Source organism: Chrysochloris asiatica, unplaced genomic scaffold, assembly GCF_000296735.1.
Source record: "Chrysochloris asiatica unplaced genomic scaffold, ChrAsi1.0 scaffold00135, whole genome shotgun sequence".
Classification (NCBI taxonomy): Eukaryota; Metazoa; Chordata; class Mammalia; order Afrosoricida; family Chrysochloridae; genus Chrysochloris; species Chrysochloris asiatica.
In genome coordinates, this window is record NW_006408653.1 from 5,615,563 (window position 1) to 5,637,485 (window position 21,923).

General features: G+C 40.8%; 1 protein-coding gene across 1 annotated transcript in view; it reads left to right on the plus strand.

Annotated features, from left to right (window-relative positions):
• Positions 1 to 21,923, plus strand: part of MCF2L2 (MCF.2 cell line derived transforming sequence-like 2) — a 302,889-nt gene that overhangs the window by 178,471 nt on the left and 102,495 nt on the right. The window contains exon 16 of the mRNA XM_006869837.1: positions 7,284 to 7,685. Within this exon, the coding sequence (XP_006869899.1) occupies positions 7,284 to 7,685 (402 nt within the window). The remainder of the gene's footprint in view (positions 1 to 7,283; positions 7,686 to 21,923) is intronic.

The window sequence follows — 21,923 nt, forward strand, 5'->3', positions numbered from 1 at the left end:
ACAACAACAACAACAACAACACATGTGGATCAGGCAATCAGGATGCTTCTGTGTTTGAGATCAGTGTTGAAGCTCTGTCAACAGGAAGCAATGAGGGAGAACATCCACATGGAGGGAAAGACCAAAAGTGTAGACACAAGAAAGCTTGCTGTATCTTCTGGAGCTTAGGTTATCTACTGCAAAATTGTAAGAACAAAGACTGGAAGAGTAGGTTAGGTCAGACTGTGGAGGACATTAAAAGCCAAACTGAGAGTAATGTGTTCATTAAGTGGCATTGTGAACTACTGGAAAGATTTGAATGCAGGTGCAGTGTGAGTCTACATCCACTATTAAAGATTACAGTAGTATACATGGTAATCGGAGCTGAACTAGGATGCTGACAAAGGCAATACAAAGTAGATTAAGTGAGATGAACAGATTGCTGGCAATTTCTAACATGCCCCCAGAAGAAAATAAAAGAAAGCTCATGTTGAAATGTACAGGCATACCTCAGAGATTTTGTAGGTCACTTCCAGACCACCATAATAAAGTGAATATGGCAATAAAGCGAGTCACCCACATTATGTGTTTTCCCAGTGCATATCATGTTTGAACTATACTGTAGTCTATTAGGTGTGTAATAACATTATGAAAAGGTTTGAAAAATTGTGAGAATTACTGAAATGTAACACACAGACATGAATGGTGCCAGTAGACTTATTTGATGCAGGGTTGTCACAACCTCCTCTAATTTGTATAAAACTAGAATCTCAATAAAACTAAGTGCAATAGAAAAAAAAGAAAGAAAAAGAATAAACAGGGAACCTACATACAGAAAAAATCTTTAGCAGCAACGTACCCAATAAGGGTCTAATCACTAAAATATATATAAAAATTCAACAATACAACCAAAAGGCACACAATCCAGTCAAAATCATCATAGGACATAAACACACACTTATCAAAGAAGAAATTCAGGCAGCCAGCAAACACATGAGAAGATGCTCCTAATCATTAGCCATGGTTGTTATTGTTTTAAGTGCCATTGAGTTGGTTCTGACTCATAGACACCCTGTATAGGGTTTCTGAGGAACAGCTGGTAGATTTGAACTGCCGACCATGTGGTTTGCATTCCAGTGCTGATCCTACAGCGCCACACCAGGAGTCCATTGGCGTCAGCTATCATTGTGAAGTGCCATAGAATCAGTGCCACCTCATAGTGATCCTATATAGGGTTTCCGAGGAGCTGCTTGTGGGTCTGAACTGCCAACCTTGTGGTTAGCAGTCCATGCTAATGCTATAGTGCCACACCAGGAGAGATGTAAATCAAAACTACAATGAGATACCATCTTGCCCTTTTGAAAAATGGCAATGATCAAAAAACCAGAAAACAACAAATGCTGCTGTAGTTGCAGGGGGGTTGGAACTCTTATACATTGCTAGTGGGATTGTGAAATGGTACAACCACAATGCAAAACAATATGATGCTTCCTCAAAAGCTAGAAGTAGAAATACCATATAACCCAGCAATGCCACTCCTAAGTATATATCCTAGAGACATAAGAGCAGAAGCATGAATAGATATATGCACACTTTTGTTCACTGCAGTATTATTCACAATAGCAAAAATATGGAAACAATCTAAATGCTCATCAATGAATGAATGGATAGACAAATTATCATACATACATACAGTGGAATATGCTGTGGACTAATGCACTGGAATGCAAAGTCATTTGAACCACAAGACAGTGTTTCAAGCCTACCAGCCTTTCCTTGGAAACCCTATATGGGTTGGAACTGACTCGACAGCATTAACAACAACAACATAAAGAATGAGTCTGAAAAACATGACATGTATGAATCTGAAGGACTTTATGCTGAGTGAAATAAGCCAACTACAAAAAGGCAAATATTGTATGGTCCCACTATTATAAAAAGACAAAGACAGATATACACATGGAGCGTAAAGTTCTTTGATGGTTAACAGGGATGGGAGAGGGAGGGAGAATCATTTCCAAGACAGGCCCTTGTCACTTTTAGTGATGGGAAAAGCAACCCCAAATATGGCTGAAGTCAGCACAAGGTAAGTGAAGACTACGTGAGAATAAAAGGGACAGTTTTGGTAAATGCTATAACAAATGGAGTCCTGGTATGGTGCTGTGGGATAAAGGAATGGACCACAAGGTCAGTTTTATCCACAAGGTTGGTGGTTCAAATTCACTAGCCACTCCTTGGAAACCCATACAGGGTTGCTATGAGTCAGAACTGACTCGACGGCACTTATCAACAGTGACAAATATAGGAGTCCGGGTATGGCACTGTATGATATACACTGGACCACAAAGTCAGTTTGAACCACGAGGTTGGTTGCTTAAACCCACCAGGTGCTCCATAGAAATCCTATACAGGGTCACTTTGAGTCAGAACCAACTTGACAGCACTTAACAGCAACAACATAACAAACACAACTTTGCAACAACAGTATAAACAACCAAAAATATGTGTATGGTTACATAAATATTATTGGATGCAAATCTATAAAGGAAGGCATATGCGAGTAAATGCATGTGCACGAATAGATGGATCATACCTACATGTCTGTGTGTACTGCAGATACATCCACATATAACAAACCACATAAAAGGCCATAGCTACAGAGTCTTCTAAATATAGCCAAAAAACTCAACAGCATAGATTCATTCACTCAGTCAAAAGACTTAGAAGAACATAGTCTTGGTACACAACTTTGTCAATTGACATAGTTCACAAAGATAATGCTCTACATACTAACTGATGAATAGTGTCTGGGGTCTAAGTGTCTGGCCAACTAAGATACAACTATTGAACTCTACTCATATGGAGCAAAAGAAAATGAAGTCAAAGGATCAAAGAAGAAATAGTCCACAGGACAAACAGCCCACACAAACCACAACCTCTTCTAACCTGAGACCAGAAGAATTAGATAGTGCCCAGCTACAAGTACCAACTGCTCTGACCAGGGACACAATAGAATGACCAAGATAGATTGAAAGGAAAATGTAGAACAAACTGAAATTCTTAAAAGAGGCCAGATTTACTGAAGACTACAACAACCCCTGAAACTCTCTCTCCCTAACATACCCTTTGAACTTGGAATTGAAGTTATTTCTGCAGGACAACTTTTCAGCCAAACTGACTTATAAAATAAACAGTATCACCCATAAACAGTGTGCTCCCTTAAACAATTTATTATATGAAACCAATTGGTCAACGCTTACCCAAAGCAGATAAGGAGACAAAAGAGGTGTATGGAAACAAAACAAATCGAATGTAAATTATGAGAATGCCTAACCATTGTAAAAATTATAACCAATGGCAAAGAACAAATTGTATAAAAACTGTTAACGGGGAACCTAAATTTTCACCTGAAATACAATGAAATATTATTACAAATAAAATAAATGCCTCCTTTTTAATATGGTATGTTGTTGTTGTTAAGTGCCATTGAGTCGGTTCCAACCATAGCGACCGGTATTGGGTTTCCGAGGAGTGGCTGGTGAACTTGAACTGCCGACCTTGCCATTCAAACCATTTAGCAGTCCAGCACATTAATCCACAGCACCACACCAGGACTCCTTTTAATATGGTATAAACATGCTAAAAATTGCTACCATTCCCAACCCCACCCCTACCACTCTGGCTAGCAGTTTTCAGACACAATGACAGCTTTATCTGAGCCACTAACAGATCAACATTCTCTCAAGCTAAGATTTTTCAAGCATTCTTGAGATTTCTTAAAATGGCTTTGCCCTAGAAAAAAACTGACTGAGGTACGTATGAGCTGTTTCATTTAACTGAAGGTAGGGGAACAAAGAGAGTTGGGGGTCTGTGTAAAATTCATCCAAGAACTTAAATGTTGGAAACCCTTATACTATATAAGGTGCTCTGTGAAGTAGGAAATGGATGTGGGGGGAGGTGAATCCCCACTGCCATCAAATGGATTCTGACTCATAGTGAACTGACCGGAGTTTCAGAGGCTGTAAGTTTATGAAAGCAGACAGCCTCATCTTTCTCCCAAGGAGTGACTAGTGGTTTTGAACTTCCTGCCTTGTGGTTAACAGTCCAAATGCTTATTTGAAAGCACCAGATGGAAACTGGAGAAGGATTTGTGAAAGAGATGGATAAAAAGCAGACCTAGAAAAAATGGATAGAATTTGAACATAGGGCTGGGGAGGAGAGGAGGAAAAGAGACAATTCAGAGACAAGAAAAAAGAGGGGCAGGTAGCTGGCTTAAAAAGAGTCAGGTGCAAGGAAAAAGGCATTCCAAGAGAGACTATTTATTAAAGGAATTTAAAAAGTACAATAGAAAAAGTTGTACCTTGGGAAGAAAGCACCACATAGCTTAGCTAGGATGAAGTGAGAAGGTTAGAAAGATAAGCTGAGGTCAAATCATGGTATGAAAAATGGCAACTCAAATACAAGGTGACCAATACAATCCAGTTTATGGTATGCCTATTTTAGTTCAGTGTCAGTCCACATGCCCCATTCTGGACACTACGTTTAGGAACAAGCTTTCATTGAGGGTTTTACATCACAGAACACAGAAGTAAAAGACGGTGTAAAACATAATGCATACCTATCCCAGGATCGGGCAGTGTTTCGTTCTGCTGTGCATGGGGTCGCTATGAGTCGGTAATGACTCGATAGCACCTAACAACAACATTGTTGTCCTGACCCATAGTGACTCTATAGGGTTTCTGAGGAGAGACTGGTGAGCTTGAACCAAGCTTGTGGTTCAAACTGACTTTTCAGTTCAGCACATTAACCCACACCACACCAGGAGTCCAAGGCATACATATATATATGGCATATTTCTGTCTTGGTTGATCAGCATTTATTGTAAGTTAACAGCCTTTTATTGAGTACCTACCCATCATATCCTATGTATACAGGCAGAGATGTCTCAGATATGGCTCCTGTGCCAAAGAATAAGTAAATATCCTCATGCAACTTGGAGTCTGAGCCTGATGGAGAACAACAACAAAAGAGAGTTTTACAATGTGTACCAAAGTGATTGATATTCCAGCTCTTCCAGACTACATGAGCTTGACATGTATCTGAACCATATTTCTGAGGATCCGTTGAGATAAATTATTGAACACTATGTATGGTTCAAATTTAAGTGTTCAATATATAAAAAATTCCTTTCTCTAAAAATTATGCATGCATCTTTACCAGGATGGTTTATTTAGTAGCTGGATGGTACTTCTTAGGGTTTGTTTTCCTTTCAAAATTATAAGCTGTACTGTTACTTTTTTTTTTCCCCAATGCTTAGTAAAATGATTGCTCAGGGCCACATTAACTGTTGAAACTGAGAATATAAGTGTCATTCTCAATTGACTGAACCTGGTCTTCCTTGACAGAAAAGAACAATATAGTTCTCACAAGCATTTAATGAAATGACATAGGTAGAAGATTATAAGACCATGCAAACTATGGAGAAGAAAACCTAAATTTAATCAGTTTGCTTAAAGCACTATCAGAAAGTTGTAGAAAGATTGAGCATCTACACAATTCCCAAAAGAAAAGGTACATTTTAAGGTTGTTTTGAGAGAAGACCATTTTCTTCTCAATTCCTTTCAGTTTCTTTCTTATCACTTCCATTTGTTCTGTTACATAGATCTTAGTGCAGTTGGTCCTTGGAGAGAACTTGACCCTTTACCATTTGAAACTCACCAAGAGCAATGATTCTAGCCAAAGTGACCCATTTAAAAAAAAATGACCCATTTCAAAACCCATGAGTTGTTATTCAAGCTGTTCTATATTTGAAAATTAGAAAGTTATTGCCTTTTCCTACAATTTCAGCATTTGAATGAGTCTTTTTTTAAAAGGTAAATTTGATCTCCAGTTTAGAGACATATAATGTGGCATTTTTACTTGAGAGGGTCATGCACTTTATTTTGGAAAGTTCTTTGCCACTCTGTGTTTTCTTTGCATGACTTCTATTCATCCTCATGTCTTACTCTGTGAGAACAGCTTCCCCTGAACATTCCTGGTCACAGCATTCATCCCATCTTAAATTTCACTGTGAGCCCCACTCCCAAAGAATGAAGAGGTAGGATTGAGACACCTTTATCTTCAGAAAGCAAAAAAACAAAAACACCTAAACCATGTGCCATGGAGTCTATCCCAATTATGGTGACCTTATGTTGCAAAGTAGCATTGCACTCCATAGGGTTTTTATGTGTGTCACCTTTTGGAAACAGACGGCCAGGTCTTTCTTCCCAGGAGCCTCTGGGAAGGTTCGAACTACCAACCTTTTGGTTAGTAGCTGGCATTTAACTGTATGTGCCACCAGGGGTTCCTCATCCTGAAGGTTCTTAATGAATACCCACAAAGTGGCTTTGGGAAAGGGTATGGGAAAGAGATCCAGGAGCAGGAGAAAGATGGATCCTATAAGTATATTTAGGTTTTGAATTTGTCTCACCTTGAAAGCAAAAAAAGTCTTTAAAAAAAAAAAAAAAAGCAGGTTTCCCCCTCTTGTGACAAAATATAAAATCTATAAATTTCTTTTGACAAAGCTAAACCTCAGCTGCTAATTACCGAAGCATCCTTTCAGAAAACTCAGGGTGGGATCATTTCTGTGTCACCATTTAATAATACAATTACCTTCAATCATTCTTTTCTGGGTCAGTTTCAGCTTCTCACATCCCTCTCCTCTCCCCCATTGGGACCAAAAAAGTTTCCCAAAATAAAGGCACAGAGGAACAAATCCAATTCTAATGGAAATACTTTCATCAGAGAATTATCCTAAATATGAGTTACAAGTCACCCCGAGCCACTGTGTGGTTACAACACTGGTTTTCTTTAGCATGATACACAACCTATGTAAGTCAACAGTGGGCAAGAAAAATAACAGAGTGTGTAGTCGGAGTCACACTAAAAGTTGCTGGTATTACCTATCTGGTGTCTGAACAGGCAATTAACTGTCATATCAGGATGCACAATAAGATTTGGCAGAGCCAAATCAAAGAAAAAGTGACAACAGCACCACCTCAACTAGGAAGAGGTCTTCATTTCCCTTCTGTTTCCCTGTTGCCCACTTCCTCTTTGCCATTTCCCCAGTCAGTAAATTTCAGAAAGCTGTTTACTGGTTCTTGCGGCTTCCTTATGTTCAACCTAAAGAAGGATTTCTGTCTGGGAATGGCAGCAAGAGTCGGGGTCCCGGCAAGAAACTGAGGCTCGCAGGACGTGCTTTTCGCTTCACCGACTCAAGCCGATCTTAGCATCGTTGCGCGGTTACCCATACACCGCCCCCCTAGAATTCCAGGCGCCCGAACAAACCTGCTTCCCCTGGGAGGCGGCTCGGCCTGGGTCAAAGCAGCCCGGCGACCGCGCCGGCAGGCCGGAGCGAACAAAGACGCTCCGGGGAGGGAACCCGGCCGCACTTTCAAGCGGCGGGCAACCTTCACCCTGCGGCGAGCAGGGTCTCAACAGCTTCCCAACGCAGGGCCTCGCGCGCTCTGGGATCTGCTCCAGCTGAGCCTCACAGACCCCAATACGCATTCCAACCTGACTTCCTGGGGCTACACCAGGGAACCGGTGCACTTTCACCCTCTCCAGACTGCTTCCCCTCCCAACCCTACAAAGATCTCGCCCGTCCAGCGCCGGCAAGCGAGGCTCACTGAGCAGCCGGCCGAGAAGGCGCGACTCTGCGACGCAGGGCGGCCCTAGCGGACAGGGGCGGGGCAGAGGCTGAGCCGCCTCGCAGCCCCTAGTGCAGGGAACGCCTAACCAAGAGCAAACTCTTTTGGGAGTCCAAACTGATTTTCTCCCAAGCGTGTTAAAAACTTCCCCAGGTAGTGATCCGGAAGAGTAGACAACATTTCCACCAACAGAAGAGATTCGGCCTGATTCAGAGTGGAAAGGGCTAGTCTTTTTGTTTGTTTGATTGTACGCTTGTTCATAGATTCCATATGAAACAACTGTTCTTAATACGCTTTTCACTTAACAGCCAATTCGTTAGAACACGCAAGTTTATCGTATACGGGAGGTAAATTTGCAGTTCTCGGATAATCGCTCTCTTTTTATTTTTATTTTTTCGTTTTAGAGCCAGATCCCTTAAGGGCAGGTGATGTTGTTTAAAGGTTTCTAGCCAGACTATTTACATCTTGAGCATCTTGGGGTAGGGCTAATGAAGGAAGGTAACAAATTTACAGCAAACTGAGACTGCACTTCTAGGATTCTGGCGTGGGGCTGTCGGATAAGCCCTGGAGTACTAACCGCAAGGTCCGCGATGCAAAGCGGCTCCTAGGAAACCCTATCCTGGGTCGCTAAGAGTCGGAACTAACTCGCGGTCACATAACAACATAACAAGGCTGAACTGAAGCGGTCCCTTTTTAAATTACAAGGTGGAATGAGGAGGAATTACCCCCCCCCCAAAAAATATTACCTCTAATTCCAGCTTCATTTCAAAGGGAGTTTAACGCAAACTCACCAAATCCAAGCCCAGCTCCTCAAACTCCAAAACCGAAGGAGGTCGCCTTTTCTCCCTGCATCGGAGCAAAGTCATTGGTTTCAAGAAATAAACTTGCCCGCTTTAAATTTTGAGAGAGGACTAGGCAGCGGGTGAGATCCCGTCTCTCTTCGTCCCCCTACCCGTCTCTGGCTGAGGGCGGGCTGGGAATCCAATGGAGGCGGGTTCAATCTGGGGTTCGGAAGCGAGAGCGAAGTTTTCCCAGCGGCCGCTAGCGCGCGAGTTGCCTGCACCTCTCAGCGTCACAGCCTGAGCTCAGCCGGCGCCTGCCCCAGTCTGTGTCCCAGTGTATTTGTGGAGGTGATGTGCCCCGCCCGAATTTGTTCTCCTCCGTGGAACGAGCTCCAGGAATGTTTCCAAACACCTCTTTAGTTAATTGAAGTCATTTACTCAGACGACCAGTTGTGAGCCAAAATGCACTTAAAGGTCCTCTTGGAAATGTTTTCCCCCATTAATGCACGCAGTTAAACAAGTTAGGAGAATATCGATTTCTATTGATGGAAATAGGTTATAAATAAATCCCTTATGTGTTTGGTTTCTTATTCCCCATACGTTGTTCTACCCCTTTCTCTTAGAGAAAAACACATTGCCCTCTATAACGGTAGTAATTTTTTAGAGGTTTTGTGATTGTACATATTCCAGAATATGAAAGAAAACAAAATCCAATATTTCAATAAAATAAAAGCTGTGGGTTTGTCACTATAAACGAATTGAGTGAAAGTAGATTACCGGAATCAGTTTGAAATTGTAAACACAGCATTGTACTTGGTATTTCAAACTAGTTTTTAGAAAATGTGTAATTGTTTCTCTTTAAGTTCTGCTGCCGATTTTCAATCATGCCTTTCTTTTTTCCCATATTACCTTTCTTCGAAGAGGTAATAACCCTACTGGAACCATGTAAGGCTATTTATTACCTCTTCAAAGAGAGAATAGTGTTCTATACACCTCAAACCAAGATGTGACTTACAAGGGAGCCACTGATGGTAACCCACAATTAGGCCGATTCATTGTTATTGTGGTGGTTGTTAGGTGCCATCAAGTCTGTAACAACTCATAGCAACCCTATGCACAACAGAACAAAACACTGCCCCATCCTGGGCCAACCTCACAATGGTTGCCACACTTGAGCCCATTGATGCTGCCACTTTGCCAATCCATCTCGCTGGGGGGTCTTCCTCTTTTTCTCTGACCCTCCACCTTACCAAACATGATATCCTTCTCCAGAGACTGCTCCCTCTTGACAATATGTCCGAAGTATGAGAGACAAAGTTTGGCCATCCTGGTTTCCAAGGGGCATTCTGGCTGCACTTCTTCCAAAACAGATCTATTTGTTCTTTTGGCAGCCCATAGCACTTTCAACATTCTCTTCCAATACCATAACTCAAAAGCATCATTTCTTCTACAGTCTTCCTTATTCACTGTCCAGCTTTCACATGTGTATGAGGTTATTGAAAATACCATGGCTTGGGTCAGGCGCACCTTAGTCCTCAAGCTGGCATCTTCGTTCTTCAACACTTTAAACGCGTCCTTTGATTTCTTGACTCCTGCTTCCATGAGTGTTGATAGTTGCTCCAAGAAGAATGAAGTCCTTGACAACTTCAATCTTTTCTCCATTGATAAGGATGTTGTTTATTGGCCCAATGTGAGGATTTTTGTTTTCTTCACATTGAGATGCAATCCATACCAAAGGCTTCATCTTTGATCTTCATCAGTAAGTATTTTAAGTCCTCTTCACTTTCAGCAAGCAAGGTTGTATCATCTGCATATAGCAAGTTGTTCATGAGTCTTCCTCCAATCCTGATGCCATGTTTTTCTTCATAGAACCCAGCTTCTCAGGTTATTTGCTCAGAATACAGGTTGAATAAGTATGGTGAAAAAACACAACCTTGTCACACACGTTTCCTAATTTTAAACCATTCAGAATTTCCATGTTCTGTTCAAACAACTGCGTCTTGGTCCATGTACTTATACTTCACAATATTGTCCATAGCTTGTCATGATCCACACAATCGAAGGCCTTTGCATAGTCAATAAAACACAGATAAACATCTATCTGGTATTCTCTGCTTTCAGCCAAGATCCATTGGACATCAGCAATGCTATCCCTCATTCCATGGCTTCTTTTGAATCCAGTTTGAACCTCTGGAAGTTCTCTGTCAATGTATGCTTGCAGCCATTTCTGTATTACCTTTAGTAAAACTTTACTTTCATGAGATATCAAAGAGATTGTCCAATGATTTCCGCATTCCTTTGGGTCACCTCTCTTTGGAATGAGCACAAATACACATCTCTTCCAATCAGTCGGTCCCAGAGAGTTGTCTTCCAAAGTTCTTGGCAGATATGAGTGAGTGCCTCCTGTGCCGCCTCACTTTCTTAAAAGATTTCAATTTTTATTCCATCAAATCCTGGTGCCTTGTTCTTTGCCAATTCCTTCAATGCACCTTGGACTTCCTCCCTGAGTATCATTGGCCCTTGAACATATGCTACCTCTTGAAACTGCTGAACATCAACTATTTTCTTATGGTACAGTGACTGTGTGTATTCCTTCCATCTTCTTTTGGTGCAAATCACACTCTTCCTGTACCTACCCAAAATATAAAGCCTAGCCATAATACCAGCTATCATATGTGTAACATCTGCAGCTGTTCTGTTATGATTATATTTATTTCAAGCCATTTGGAACTAGACCAGCATAGGTCCATGAATCAATACACATGTGTTCCACATGCACAAATAAATAGGATTGTTGTTGTTATTAAGTGACATCAAGTCAGTGCCAACTCACACCATATAGGGTTTCCAAGGAGCGGGTGGTGAATCTGAACAACTGAGCTTGCAGTACAAATCAACCTTTCAGTCTGTGCATTACACCAGGACTGTACCCACAGGAAATATAAACTGACTCAAACATTGATAAACACATATCAAAACCACATTTCCAGATAATCATACATTGAGATAAACATACCAGTCAGATAAATTATTTCAAAAGTTAATAGGGAAATTGCTGAAAGGATGAAAGACTTGGTGAGAGAAGGGGAGAAAATGTGGATGAGTGATGGGTTGGGTGGTCCAGAATGCCTGCCCTGGTGTTCCCTGCCCAATACCCACACCAATACCCACACAGGGGGGTATGCAGAGATCTGGGAGGCTCCTTTACCTGTCTGGGAGGATTTTCTAGAACAGGACAACTCTCCATCACATCCCAGAAAGAAGAGAAGAGAAGATAGATTTTAAAGTATAAAAGAAGATACTCTGGTTTATTTTTTTGCTGTTTTGCTTTGTTTTTGAATGGGGAGGAATGGTGCATGAAGATTTTGGAGTTGGTTAGGAATAAATTGATTGGAAAAGAGCGCTGGTGGTGCAATCACTCAGCTACTAACTGAAAGAACTCATCAGCAGTTCCTTCCATAGGGGGAAAGATCTGGCAATCTCCTCTTTTGAAGATTTTAGGCTAGAACCCCTATGGGACACTTCTGCTCTCATATAAGGTTGCTATGGGTCAGAATCAACTTGACGGCATACAACAAATTAGTTGAACAATGATGATGGAAAGTTGACCCATATAAAGACAGTGGACAGGTGAGTACCTGTTGGTGAGTTAAGGAAGCTAGGATTTTTAAAGAACTAGATTTGTATATAACTTTTAATTCTACCATCAGAAATTTGTCTTGCAGAGCAGTAGGGATACTATGGAAAGTACTGAAAAAATAAAACTGTAGTATCAAGCTGGTGGACTTGAAAAATGAGATTGATTGGGATTTGCACATTAGATTTAGGAAGAGTAAATGAAGAAACCTTCAGTATGGAGTGCACCTCAGTCATTGTAAAGAAAATGAAAATCCTCATATTTAGACCAACAAATAACATTAGGATTAAATTAAGAGAAGATTGAAAGTTTTGACTTCATTTTGCTTGGATCCACAATCAACATTAATGGAAGCAGCAGTCAAGAAACTAAATGATGTGCTTGATGTCCTGAGCATTCAGATACAGCCCAGGCAGTGAGTTATAATAAGAGTTTGTGTGTGGCCTGGAGCCTTAGAGATATGGGTGAATCCTTATGTGGGTGAATCCTAACATGGGTGAATCCTAACTGGCTTTCCATTGACCTTAGCTCTACTCCCTGCATAACACCTACCTCCCAGGGGACACTGGGAAATGAATACAATAATGCAAAAATGCTGAACTCAGTGTCAGGGGTGTGTTAATGGGCTGGATGTATGGATTTTAGATAAGAACTGGACAGCTTAACTACAAAGCCATCAGCTTCCCCTTGGAAACCCTACATAGGGTGTTTATGAGTTGGAACCGAATCAACAACAATCATGTATCCTGTCTGCAGAAAACTCACACTCACCTGGTGAGCCATTCTTCATGCTGTATCTCAATATCCCTCTATTCATATCTCTGAAAATATGTTTTCTGTAAATATTATATCATGTATTCAAATGATACAACATTTCCTCTCTTCCTACCCTGTCAACCCCTCCTACCCACACACATATCCTTCCTGGGGGCTGTTTTCTTTCTATTCTTGATCCTTGGTGACCCCATCCATGGCCTTCAGTCCTATTAAAGTCTGGATGATGAGCTCCATCCTTAAATGTATTCATGAGAAGCAAACCCAAACTAGACCCACTGCCTTCGAGTTGATTTGGACTCATGGTGACGCTATACATGTTTCCGAGACAGCAAATCTTTACAGAAGCAGACACCAGACCTTGCCATTAGCAGCCCAGTGCTTAACCCACAGCACCACCAGATATCCATTTTTCATGGTGGCTGATTAATCTTAGGCTGAACATGTCTAAAATGAAATACCTAGATATACAATTGTGAATGATGAATAGATGGGATTTGAACACCCCAAAGCTCTGAATCCTCTTTCTTCTCTCCAGTGGACCCAGCCCAAGATGTTATATGTAAATAACAATCAATAGCACTTGTCATTGTATCTCTTGTCTACGGATCTGTTTTCCTCAACTTTTGAGTCTTTGCCTAAGCATTTCCCCCTTTATGGAATGTCCAAGCTTTCCTTCCAAGAAACCTCACCCTCAGCACACTGACCCCCAGTGTCCTTCTGAATGCCACCAAGGGCCAAAAGCTGCCACTGGAGACACACCAGGCCCTCTCCACCAATTTTACTGCTGCCCCTGTGGTTTGGCACCACTCAGCCCCCTTGCTAATTCCAGGACTTTGGCAGTCAGAGGAAACCATACCAGGTACACCAAGAACCAGAAGATGAAGGGAACTGACCATGTGGTTTGTTCCACAACACAAAGACGCACTCACTACAGACCATTCCAAGAACCCATCTTGTCCCACTCTCTGCTCTGCTGGGGTGCCCCCCTCCCTCCTGTAGCTGGTCGTCAGCAGGGTGTCTCCTCTGTGCCAGTCTAACACTCAACTCAGTAGGGGCCCCACAGGGACAGGGAGCCTTGAGGGCAACACAGCATTTCCCTGGATACTACAACTGCCCAGGTGCCACTGTGACCGTGACCAGGTCTCCTTCCCTGACAGGGGGTCTCTCAACATTTCTACTTTCCTCACCTGCAGGTCAGACATGGACCCCACACTCCCAGTGCACTCAGGGCCCTGTGCACGTAGGTCCCCAGGAGCTGCCCCTAACGCCACCTCTGTCTCTCCTACTCAGGAGAGCATGTAACTGAGTGACGTTCTGTAGGGACAATACTCTTGAATGCTTAAATGAGTAACACATCCTTCAAAAGGCAATTGGTACAGCTGTTTCAAATAGGCCTAGGACTCGGGGGTACAGAGGGAAGGAAGAAACTTACAACCCATGGAAATGTTCAGTAAACAGTTACTGACTATGATATAAGGGCTACATTCTAGGCTCAGATGCAGTCATCTGAGTTAGAAATTGGGCACTTAATTAAAGTTTGGTTGTGCTGATATTTAAAGAATAACTAAAGTATAAAGTTCAGTTTCCTTGTCCTTAATGGTTAATCATTATTAAGTGCTCATAACTTGGAGTATACATGGTTCAAATCCTATTCAAACTTATTCCACAAGGCAGTTTAAAGTCTGTCTGGGTTTTATTCTGAATATTATTTAAGTTAAGCGGAACATGATAGAACCCCGAACTATGTTCATTATACACCTCTGAAGCCTAGAACAGAATTCACCCCCATGGCTCAATGTTCAGCCAACCAATGGACAGGCCTAGAATCATAAAACTGAGAGATACGCACTCCTTAGAATAACAAACCATACAAGATCAAAATGGGAGCATTCCCCCAGGGATAAAGGTCAGAAAGCAGAAAGGGATTGGAAAGAAGGATGAATGGAAACAGTAAACACAGAGAGGAAGTGGGAAGAGTGCTGTTACTTTGTGAGCATTGCAATCAATGTCACTGGACAAAATGTGTATGAATTATTGAATGGAAAACCAATTTGCTCTATAAACTTTCACTCAAATCACAATGAAAAGTTTTTAAAGAAGGTGGTTGAATTTCAGAGACAAGTGAAAATGGCAATTCAAAAATAATTAAGTGGACTATTACTTAAGAGTTATAAATCATTTTGCTACATTGAGATTTTTCTTTTAAGAGTACTTCTGAAAAGCCAATTCTAAAGCCCTTGATAAATCCATGTAACTTAAATTGTAAATTGCATGAGCTGGTCCTGGTGGGTCTAATGGTGTAAATTGTAAAGATCTAGACCCACAGTCTCAGGGGACAGCTAAATCAATTAGCATAACATAGTTCACAAAGACAATGTTCCACACTCTACTGTGGTGATGGTGGTGGTTATGTGCTATGGAGTCGGTTCTGACTCATTGCAATCCTGCATAGCGTTTCTGAGGCTGTAAATCTTTATGGGAGCAGAGAGCTTCATCTTTCTCCTGCAGAACAGCTGGTAGTTTCGAAATGCTGAACTTGAGGTTAGCTGCCCGACTTGTAACCACTACGCTACACCCTACTGTGGTAAGCAACAACTGGAATCTTAGAAGCTAGTGATGAGCCATCTAAAATGCAACTATTGGTCTCTCCCTATCCAGAGGAAAGAAGAGTGAAGAAAATCAAAGACTGGAAACAATTAGTCCTCTACTACTCTGAGACCAGAAGAACTAGATGATACCTAGCTACCACTCCTGATAGGACCTGGTCAGAATAAGAGAAAAATGCAGAACAAAATACAAAAGCATAAATTAGATCAAACTTGGGTGAGAGGAAGGGGAGAGTAATTCACTGGCTAGAGGGAAGTTGGCAGAAAAATTAAGATAGGTGAAGACACAGGAATGAATGCAAAGGTTGGGTTAAAGGAAATAAAGGTAAATACTGTAATATACATAACCCTGCAACAACAGTGTTCTGTGGGTTGATACATGGACCCACAGATAAATACACATGGATGCATAGACTAAACAGGTATGGAAGGATAGTGGAAGTATACCCACAAATTATAAAGGGTTATTTGTACATGGACTTAAAATACTGATGAAGATCAAAGACCACAGCCTTCAGTATGAATTGCATCTCAGTGTAAAGAAAACAAAAATCCTCACCACTGGACCAATAAACAACATTCTCATCAATGAGAAAAGATTGAAGTTGTCAAAGACTTCGTACTTCTTGGATCAACAATCAATACTCACGGAAGCAGCAGTCAAGAGATCAAACGATGTATTGCATTAGGCAAACCTGTGCACAAGACCTTTTTAAAGTGTTGAAGAGCCAAAATGTCAGTTTGAGGACTAAGGTGTGCCTGACTCAAGCCATAGTATTTTCATTAACTTCATTTGCATGCAAAAGCTGGACAGTGAATACAGAAGACCATAGAAGAATTGATGCATTTGAGTTAGGGTGTTTGAGGAAAATATTGAAAGTACCATGTGCTGCCAAAAGAACAAACAGATCTGTTTTGGAAAAAGTACAGCCAGAGTGCTCCTTGGAAGCCAGGATGGCGAGACTTCGTCTCTCATAGTTCGAACATAGTATCAGGAGGGACCAGTTGCTGGAGAAGGATATCATGGGCAGTAAGGTGGAGGGTCAAAGAAAAAGAGGAAGACCCCCAGCAAGATGGATTGGCAAAATGGCAGCATCAATGGGCTCAAACATAGCAATGATTGTGAGGTTGGCCCAGGACCAGGCAATGTCTCGTTCTGTTGTGCATAAGGTTGCTATGAGTCAGTATCGATTCACTGGCACCTAACAACAACAACATTTGTACATGGGTGTTTACCTTTGCTGCAAACACATCCATGAATATGGTGGCACATTGTTTTGTTATTGTTAAGTGCCGTCGAGTCAGTTCTGACTCATAGTGACCCTCTACAGGGTTTCTAAGACTGTAAATCTTTACAGGAGCAGAAAGCCTCATCTTTCTCCTATGGAACAGCTGGTAGGTTTGAATTGTTGACTGTGACCACATAGCTACTGGGATCTTAGAAGCTCATGAAGGGCCATCTCAGGTACAACTATTGGTCTCTCCATGTGTAGAAGAAAGAAAAGTGACCAAAGTTGAAGTTCCTTGGAATTAATTAGTCCAGTAGACCAATGGAACACATAAACATCAGGCTCCATGACCCTGAGTCAAGAAGGACTAGTTGGTGTTCAGCTACCACTACCAACTGCTCTGAAAGGGATACCATTAGAAGGTCCTGGATAGAATGAGAGAAAATGTCATCCAAAACTCAAAATGATAAAAAAAAAAAGACAGCGCTGACCAATCAGAACAGACTGGAGGAACCCAAGACTATAGCCCTCAGCTATCCTTCAGGTCTAGAACAGAACTCACCCTTGTGGTCCAATAATCAGCCAAGTGGTATATAGGTAAATGGGGAAGGGATAGAAATGCTAGCTAGTTAGGTATGCTCCTCATAGAACAGCCAACCATTTAAAATCAAAAGGGCACCATTTGCCTAAGGACAAAGTTCAGAAGGATTAGGAAAGAGCGTGGAGGGTGGAATGGAAAAAAGTATCACAAGGGGAACGCGGGATAACGGTTGTTTCTATGAAGGGGATGGCAATCATAGAGATGAAATGAATTATATAATTTGCTGAATATGAAACTGATGATTTGCTCTGTAAACCTTAACTCAATTCACAATAAAAAGTCTCAATAATAGACCAGACTTAACTGACTTGATAGAGACTGTGTCCATTTGACATCCTTCAAACCTGGAACTGAACCCACCATTGGGGGTGGCAGCTAAACAGCCTATAAAGTGAACAATAACACTTGTGAGGAACATATTCTTCAGAATAATCAACTACACAAAACCAAAAGGGCAGCATTTGCCCAAAAACAAAGCTTAGAAGGCAGGAAAGGGCAGGAAAGAAGACAATTGGAAACTGGAACCCAGGAACAGTGTTGTTACATTTAGGGAATTGCAGTTAATGATGCAAAACAAAATGTGTGTAAGTTGTTGATCAGAAAACTAATTTGCACTAGTAAACTTTCACCACAGTAAAATAAATAGATATAAATATATTCTTAATAAAAATAAAGTTGTAAAACCCAATATTAACACCTGATTGACATGTAGCTAGAGAGTTAAGGAGTCCTAGAAAGATCCCAGAAAGCGAGAACAGTATCTCAGAGAGATATGTTAGTGTTATATTAAATTAATACACCCTTTCTGGAGAAAAGAGAGGGAATAATAGGAGATGTGTTGGGTAGATAGAGTTGCACATGGGTCTGCATAAAGGTGCACAGGGCAGAGAAAATAGTGTGTCTTTTCTCAACATTCTTGGCTTGGCTCTTTGGCTATTTTATAGACATCTTTTTTATTTGAGGGAATTTCCCTTTGCAGTCAATTTACTTTTATTTGTACAAAGTGGGGGAAAAAACGTAAATATTTCTCAATTTCTTTTTCTTAACTAAAGATTATTGAGTTCCTTGGATACCCCTATTGAGATTATTACGAATGAGTACTTCCCTTTCCTGTGAATTTGAACAACAGTGGATTTCCTCTCAACAGTAAGTTGCATATACCATGAAGTTCTTTGGTACACAAAAGCTCTCCCACAGTATTTTGTTATGCTTATATTGGAGATGTGCCTTTGCACCATAACTTTAAGTTTCAACCCAGATTCCTTGAGGCATAGACATAAACAGATTAGGGCTTGAGCCAGTCCTCTTCCTCTAGCTTTTTTACCTGTGTGAGTTCTCTGTTGTGGAGGTATATGCAGAGTCAGAAATTGGTGATCATTTCAGTTAACTTGGCACATCAGTTCCCCAGAGCCACAAGTCTGAAAGCTGAAAGGCCAACAGTTTGGCACCTGCCCATTCAATTAATGCTCCAATGCCCAGTTTGCTCCTCTTTGGAGTAAGGTAACAATTTGTCCAAAGAATTGGTGTCTGTTCCTTAAATCTACTGTTCATTCATTTAATAAGCATTTAATGAGAATTTATCTGCTTGTAAGGCACTGAGGACAAAGATGAATAAGATAGCACATCTGCCCTAGAAGAGCTTCTTGCATGTTGCTTAATGGACCAAGTAAGACAATACACATTAACCCACAGTGCCACACCAGGACTCTATCTTAGGCATTAGTGAGCTGAAATGGACTGCTATTGGCCATTCTGAATCTGACAACCACATGGTTTACTATGTAGAGAATGACAAATTGAAGAGGAATGGTGTTGCATTCATTTCAAAAAGAACATATCCAGATCAGTCATGAGGTACAACACAGTCTGTGATAAGATAATATCCATGTGCCTACAGGGAAGACCAGTTAATGCCACTATTATTCAAATTTGTGCACCAACCACGAAAGCCAGTGAGGATTAAATAGATCTGAAATTGACCAAACATGCAATCAAGATGTATTGATCATTACTGGCGATTGGAATGCAAAGGTTGGAAACAAAGAAGAATTATCAGTAGTTGGAAAATATGGCCTTGGTAATAGAAATGATGCTGGAGATTGCATGAGAGAATTCTGCAAAACCAATGATTTGTTCATTTCAAATATCTTCTTTAGACAGCATAAGGGATGACTATATACACATGGACCTCACCAGATGGAATACACAGAAATCAAATTGACTACATCTGCGGAAAGAGAAGGTGGAAATGTTCCATATCATCAGGCCAGGGGCAGACTGTGGAACAGATCACCAACTGTTCATATGCAAATTCAGACTGAAGGGGAAGAAAATGAAAAGTCCATGAGAGCCAAAATCTGACCTTGAATATATCCCACCTGATATTAGAGATCATCTGAAGAACAGGTTTGATACATTAGACACTAAAGACCAAAGACCAGAAGATTTGTGGGATAACATCAAGAACATGATACAGGAAGACAGTAAAAGATCATTAAAAAGACAAGAAAGAAGGAAAAGACCAAAATGGATGTCAGAAGAGACTCTGAAACTTGTTCTCCAGCATAGGGTTGCTAAAGCAAATGGGAGAAATTAGGAGGTAAAAGAGCTGAACAGAGAGTTTCAAAGACCAGTTCAGGAAGACAAAGTCAAATATTATAACAAAATGTACTAAGACCTAGAGTTAAAAAACACAGAAGGGAAGAAAACACTCAGCATTTCTCAAGCTGAAGAAACTGGAGAAAAAAAACTGAAGCCTTGACTTGAAATATTGAAGGATTCTATGGGCAAAATATTGAATGATGCAGAAAGCAGCAAAAGAAGACAGAAGGAATACGCAGGGTCATTGTACCAAAAAGAAATGGTCATTGTCCCACTATTTCAAAAGGTAGCATATGATCAAGAACCAGTGATACTGAAGGAAGAAGTCCAAGGTGCACTGAAGGAATTGGTAAAGAACAAGGCACCCCGAATTCATGCAATACAAATTGAAATCATTCAACAAAGTGAGGCAGCATTAGAAGTATTCACTCATCTATACCAAGAAATTTAGAAGACAACTGTCTGGCCAACTGATTGGAAGAGATCCATATTTGTACCCATTCCAAAGAGAAGGTAACCCAATGGAATAAGGAAACCATTGGACAATATCTTTGATAGCCCATGTGAGTAGAGTTTTACTAAAGAAATGCAGAAACAGCTGCAACCATACATTGACAAGGAACTTACAGAGGTTCAAGACAGATTCAGAAGAGGACGTGGAATGAGGAGTATCATTGCTTATGTCAGATGGATCTTGGCTGAAAGCAGAGAATACCAAAAAGATGTTTACCTGTGCTTTATTGACTATGCAAAGGCCTTTGATTGTGTAGATCCTGTCAAACTTTGGACAACATTGCAAAGTATAAGCTTTCTGGAACACTTCATTGTGCTCATGAGGAATCTGTACATAGACCAGGAGGCAATTGTTCAAACAGAACATGGGAACACTGAATGGTTTAAAATTAGGAAAGGTGTGCAACAGGGTTGTATTTTCTCACCATACTTACTCAACCTGTATGCTGAGCAAATAATCCGAGAAGTTGGGTTATATGAAGAAAAACGTGGCATCAGAATTAGAGGAAGAATCATTAACAACCTGCAATATGCAGATTGTTATGCACCCTTGCTTGCTGAAAGTGAAGAGGACTTAAAATACATACATCAAGAGGGAACTTCCAGAAATTCAAGCCATATTCAGAAGAGGATGTGGAAAGACGGATAACATTGCTTATGTCAAAAGGATCTAGGCTTAAGGAGGAGAATATTAGAAAAATGTTTACTTGTACTTTATTGAATATCTATGCAAAGGCTTTCAATTGTGTGGACCATGGCAAACTATGGATAGCATTATAAAGTTTGGCCATCCTGGCCTCTAAGGAGCACTCTGGCTGCACTTCTTCCAACATAGATCTATTGGTTCTTTGGCAGCCCATGGCATTTTCAATATTCTCTTCCAACACCGTAGCTCAAAAGCATCAATTCTTCTACAGTCACTGTCCAGCTTTTGCATGCGTATAAGGTTATTGAAAATACCATGGCTTGGGTCAGCCTCACCTTAGTCCTCAAGCTGACACCTTTGCTATTCAACATTTTAAAAAGGTCTTGGGCAGCAGATTTGCTTAATGCAATATGTTGTTTGATTTCTTGACTGCTGCTTCCTTGAGTGTTGATAGTTGATCCAAAAAGAATGAAGTCCTTGACAACTTCGGTCTTTTCTCCCTTGATAAGAATGTTGTTTATTGGCCCAGTGGTGAGGATTTTTGTATTCTTCATGTTGAGATGCAATCCATACTGATCTTCATCAGTAAGTATTTTAAGTCCTCTTCACTTTCAGCAAGCAAGGTTGTATCATCTGCATATCTCAGGTTGTTCCTCCAATTCTGATGCCATGGTTTTCTTCATATAACCCAGCTTCTCAGATTATTTGCTCAGCATACAGGTTGAATAAGTATGGTGAAAGAATACAACCCTGTTGCACACCTTTCTTCATTTTAAAACATTCAGTGTTCCCATATTCTGTTTGAACAACTGCCTCTTGGTCCATGTATAGATTCCTCTTGAGTACAATTAAGTGTTCTGGAAT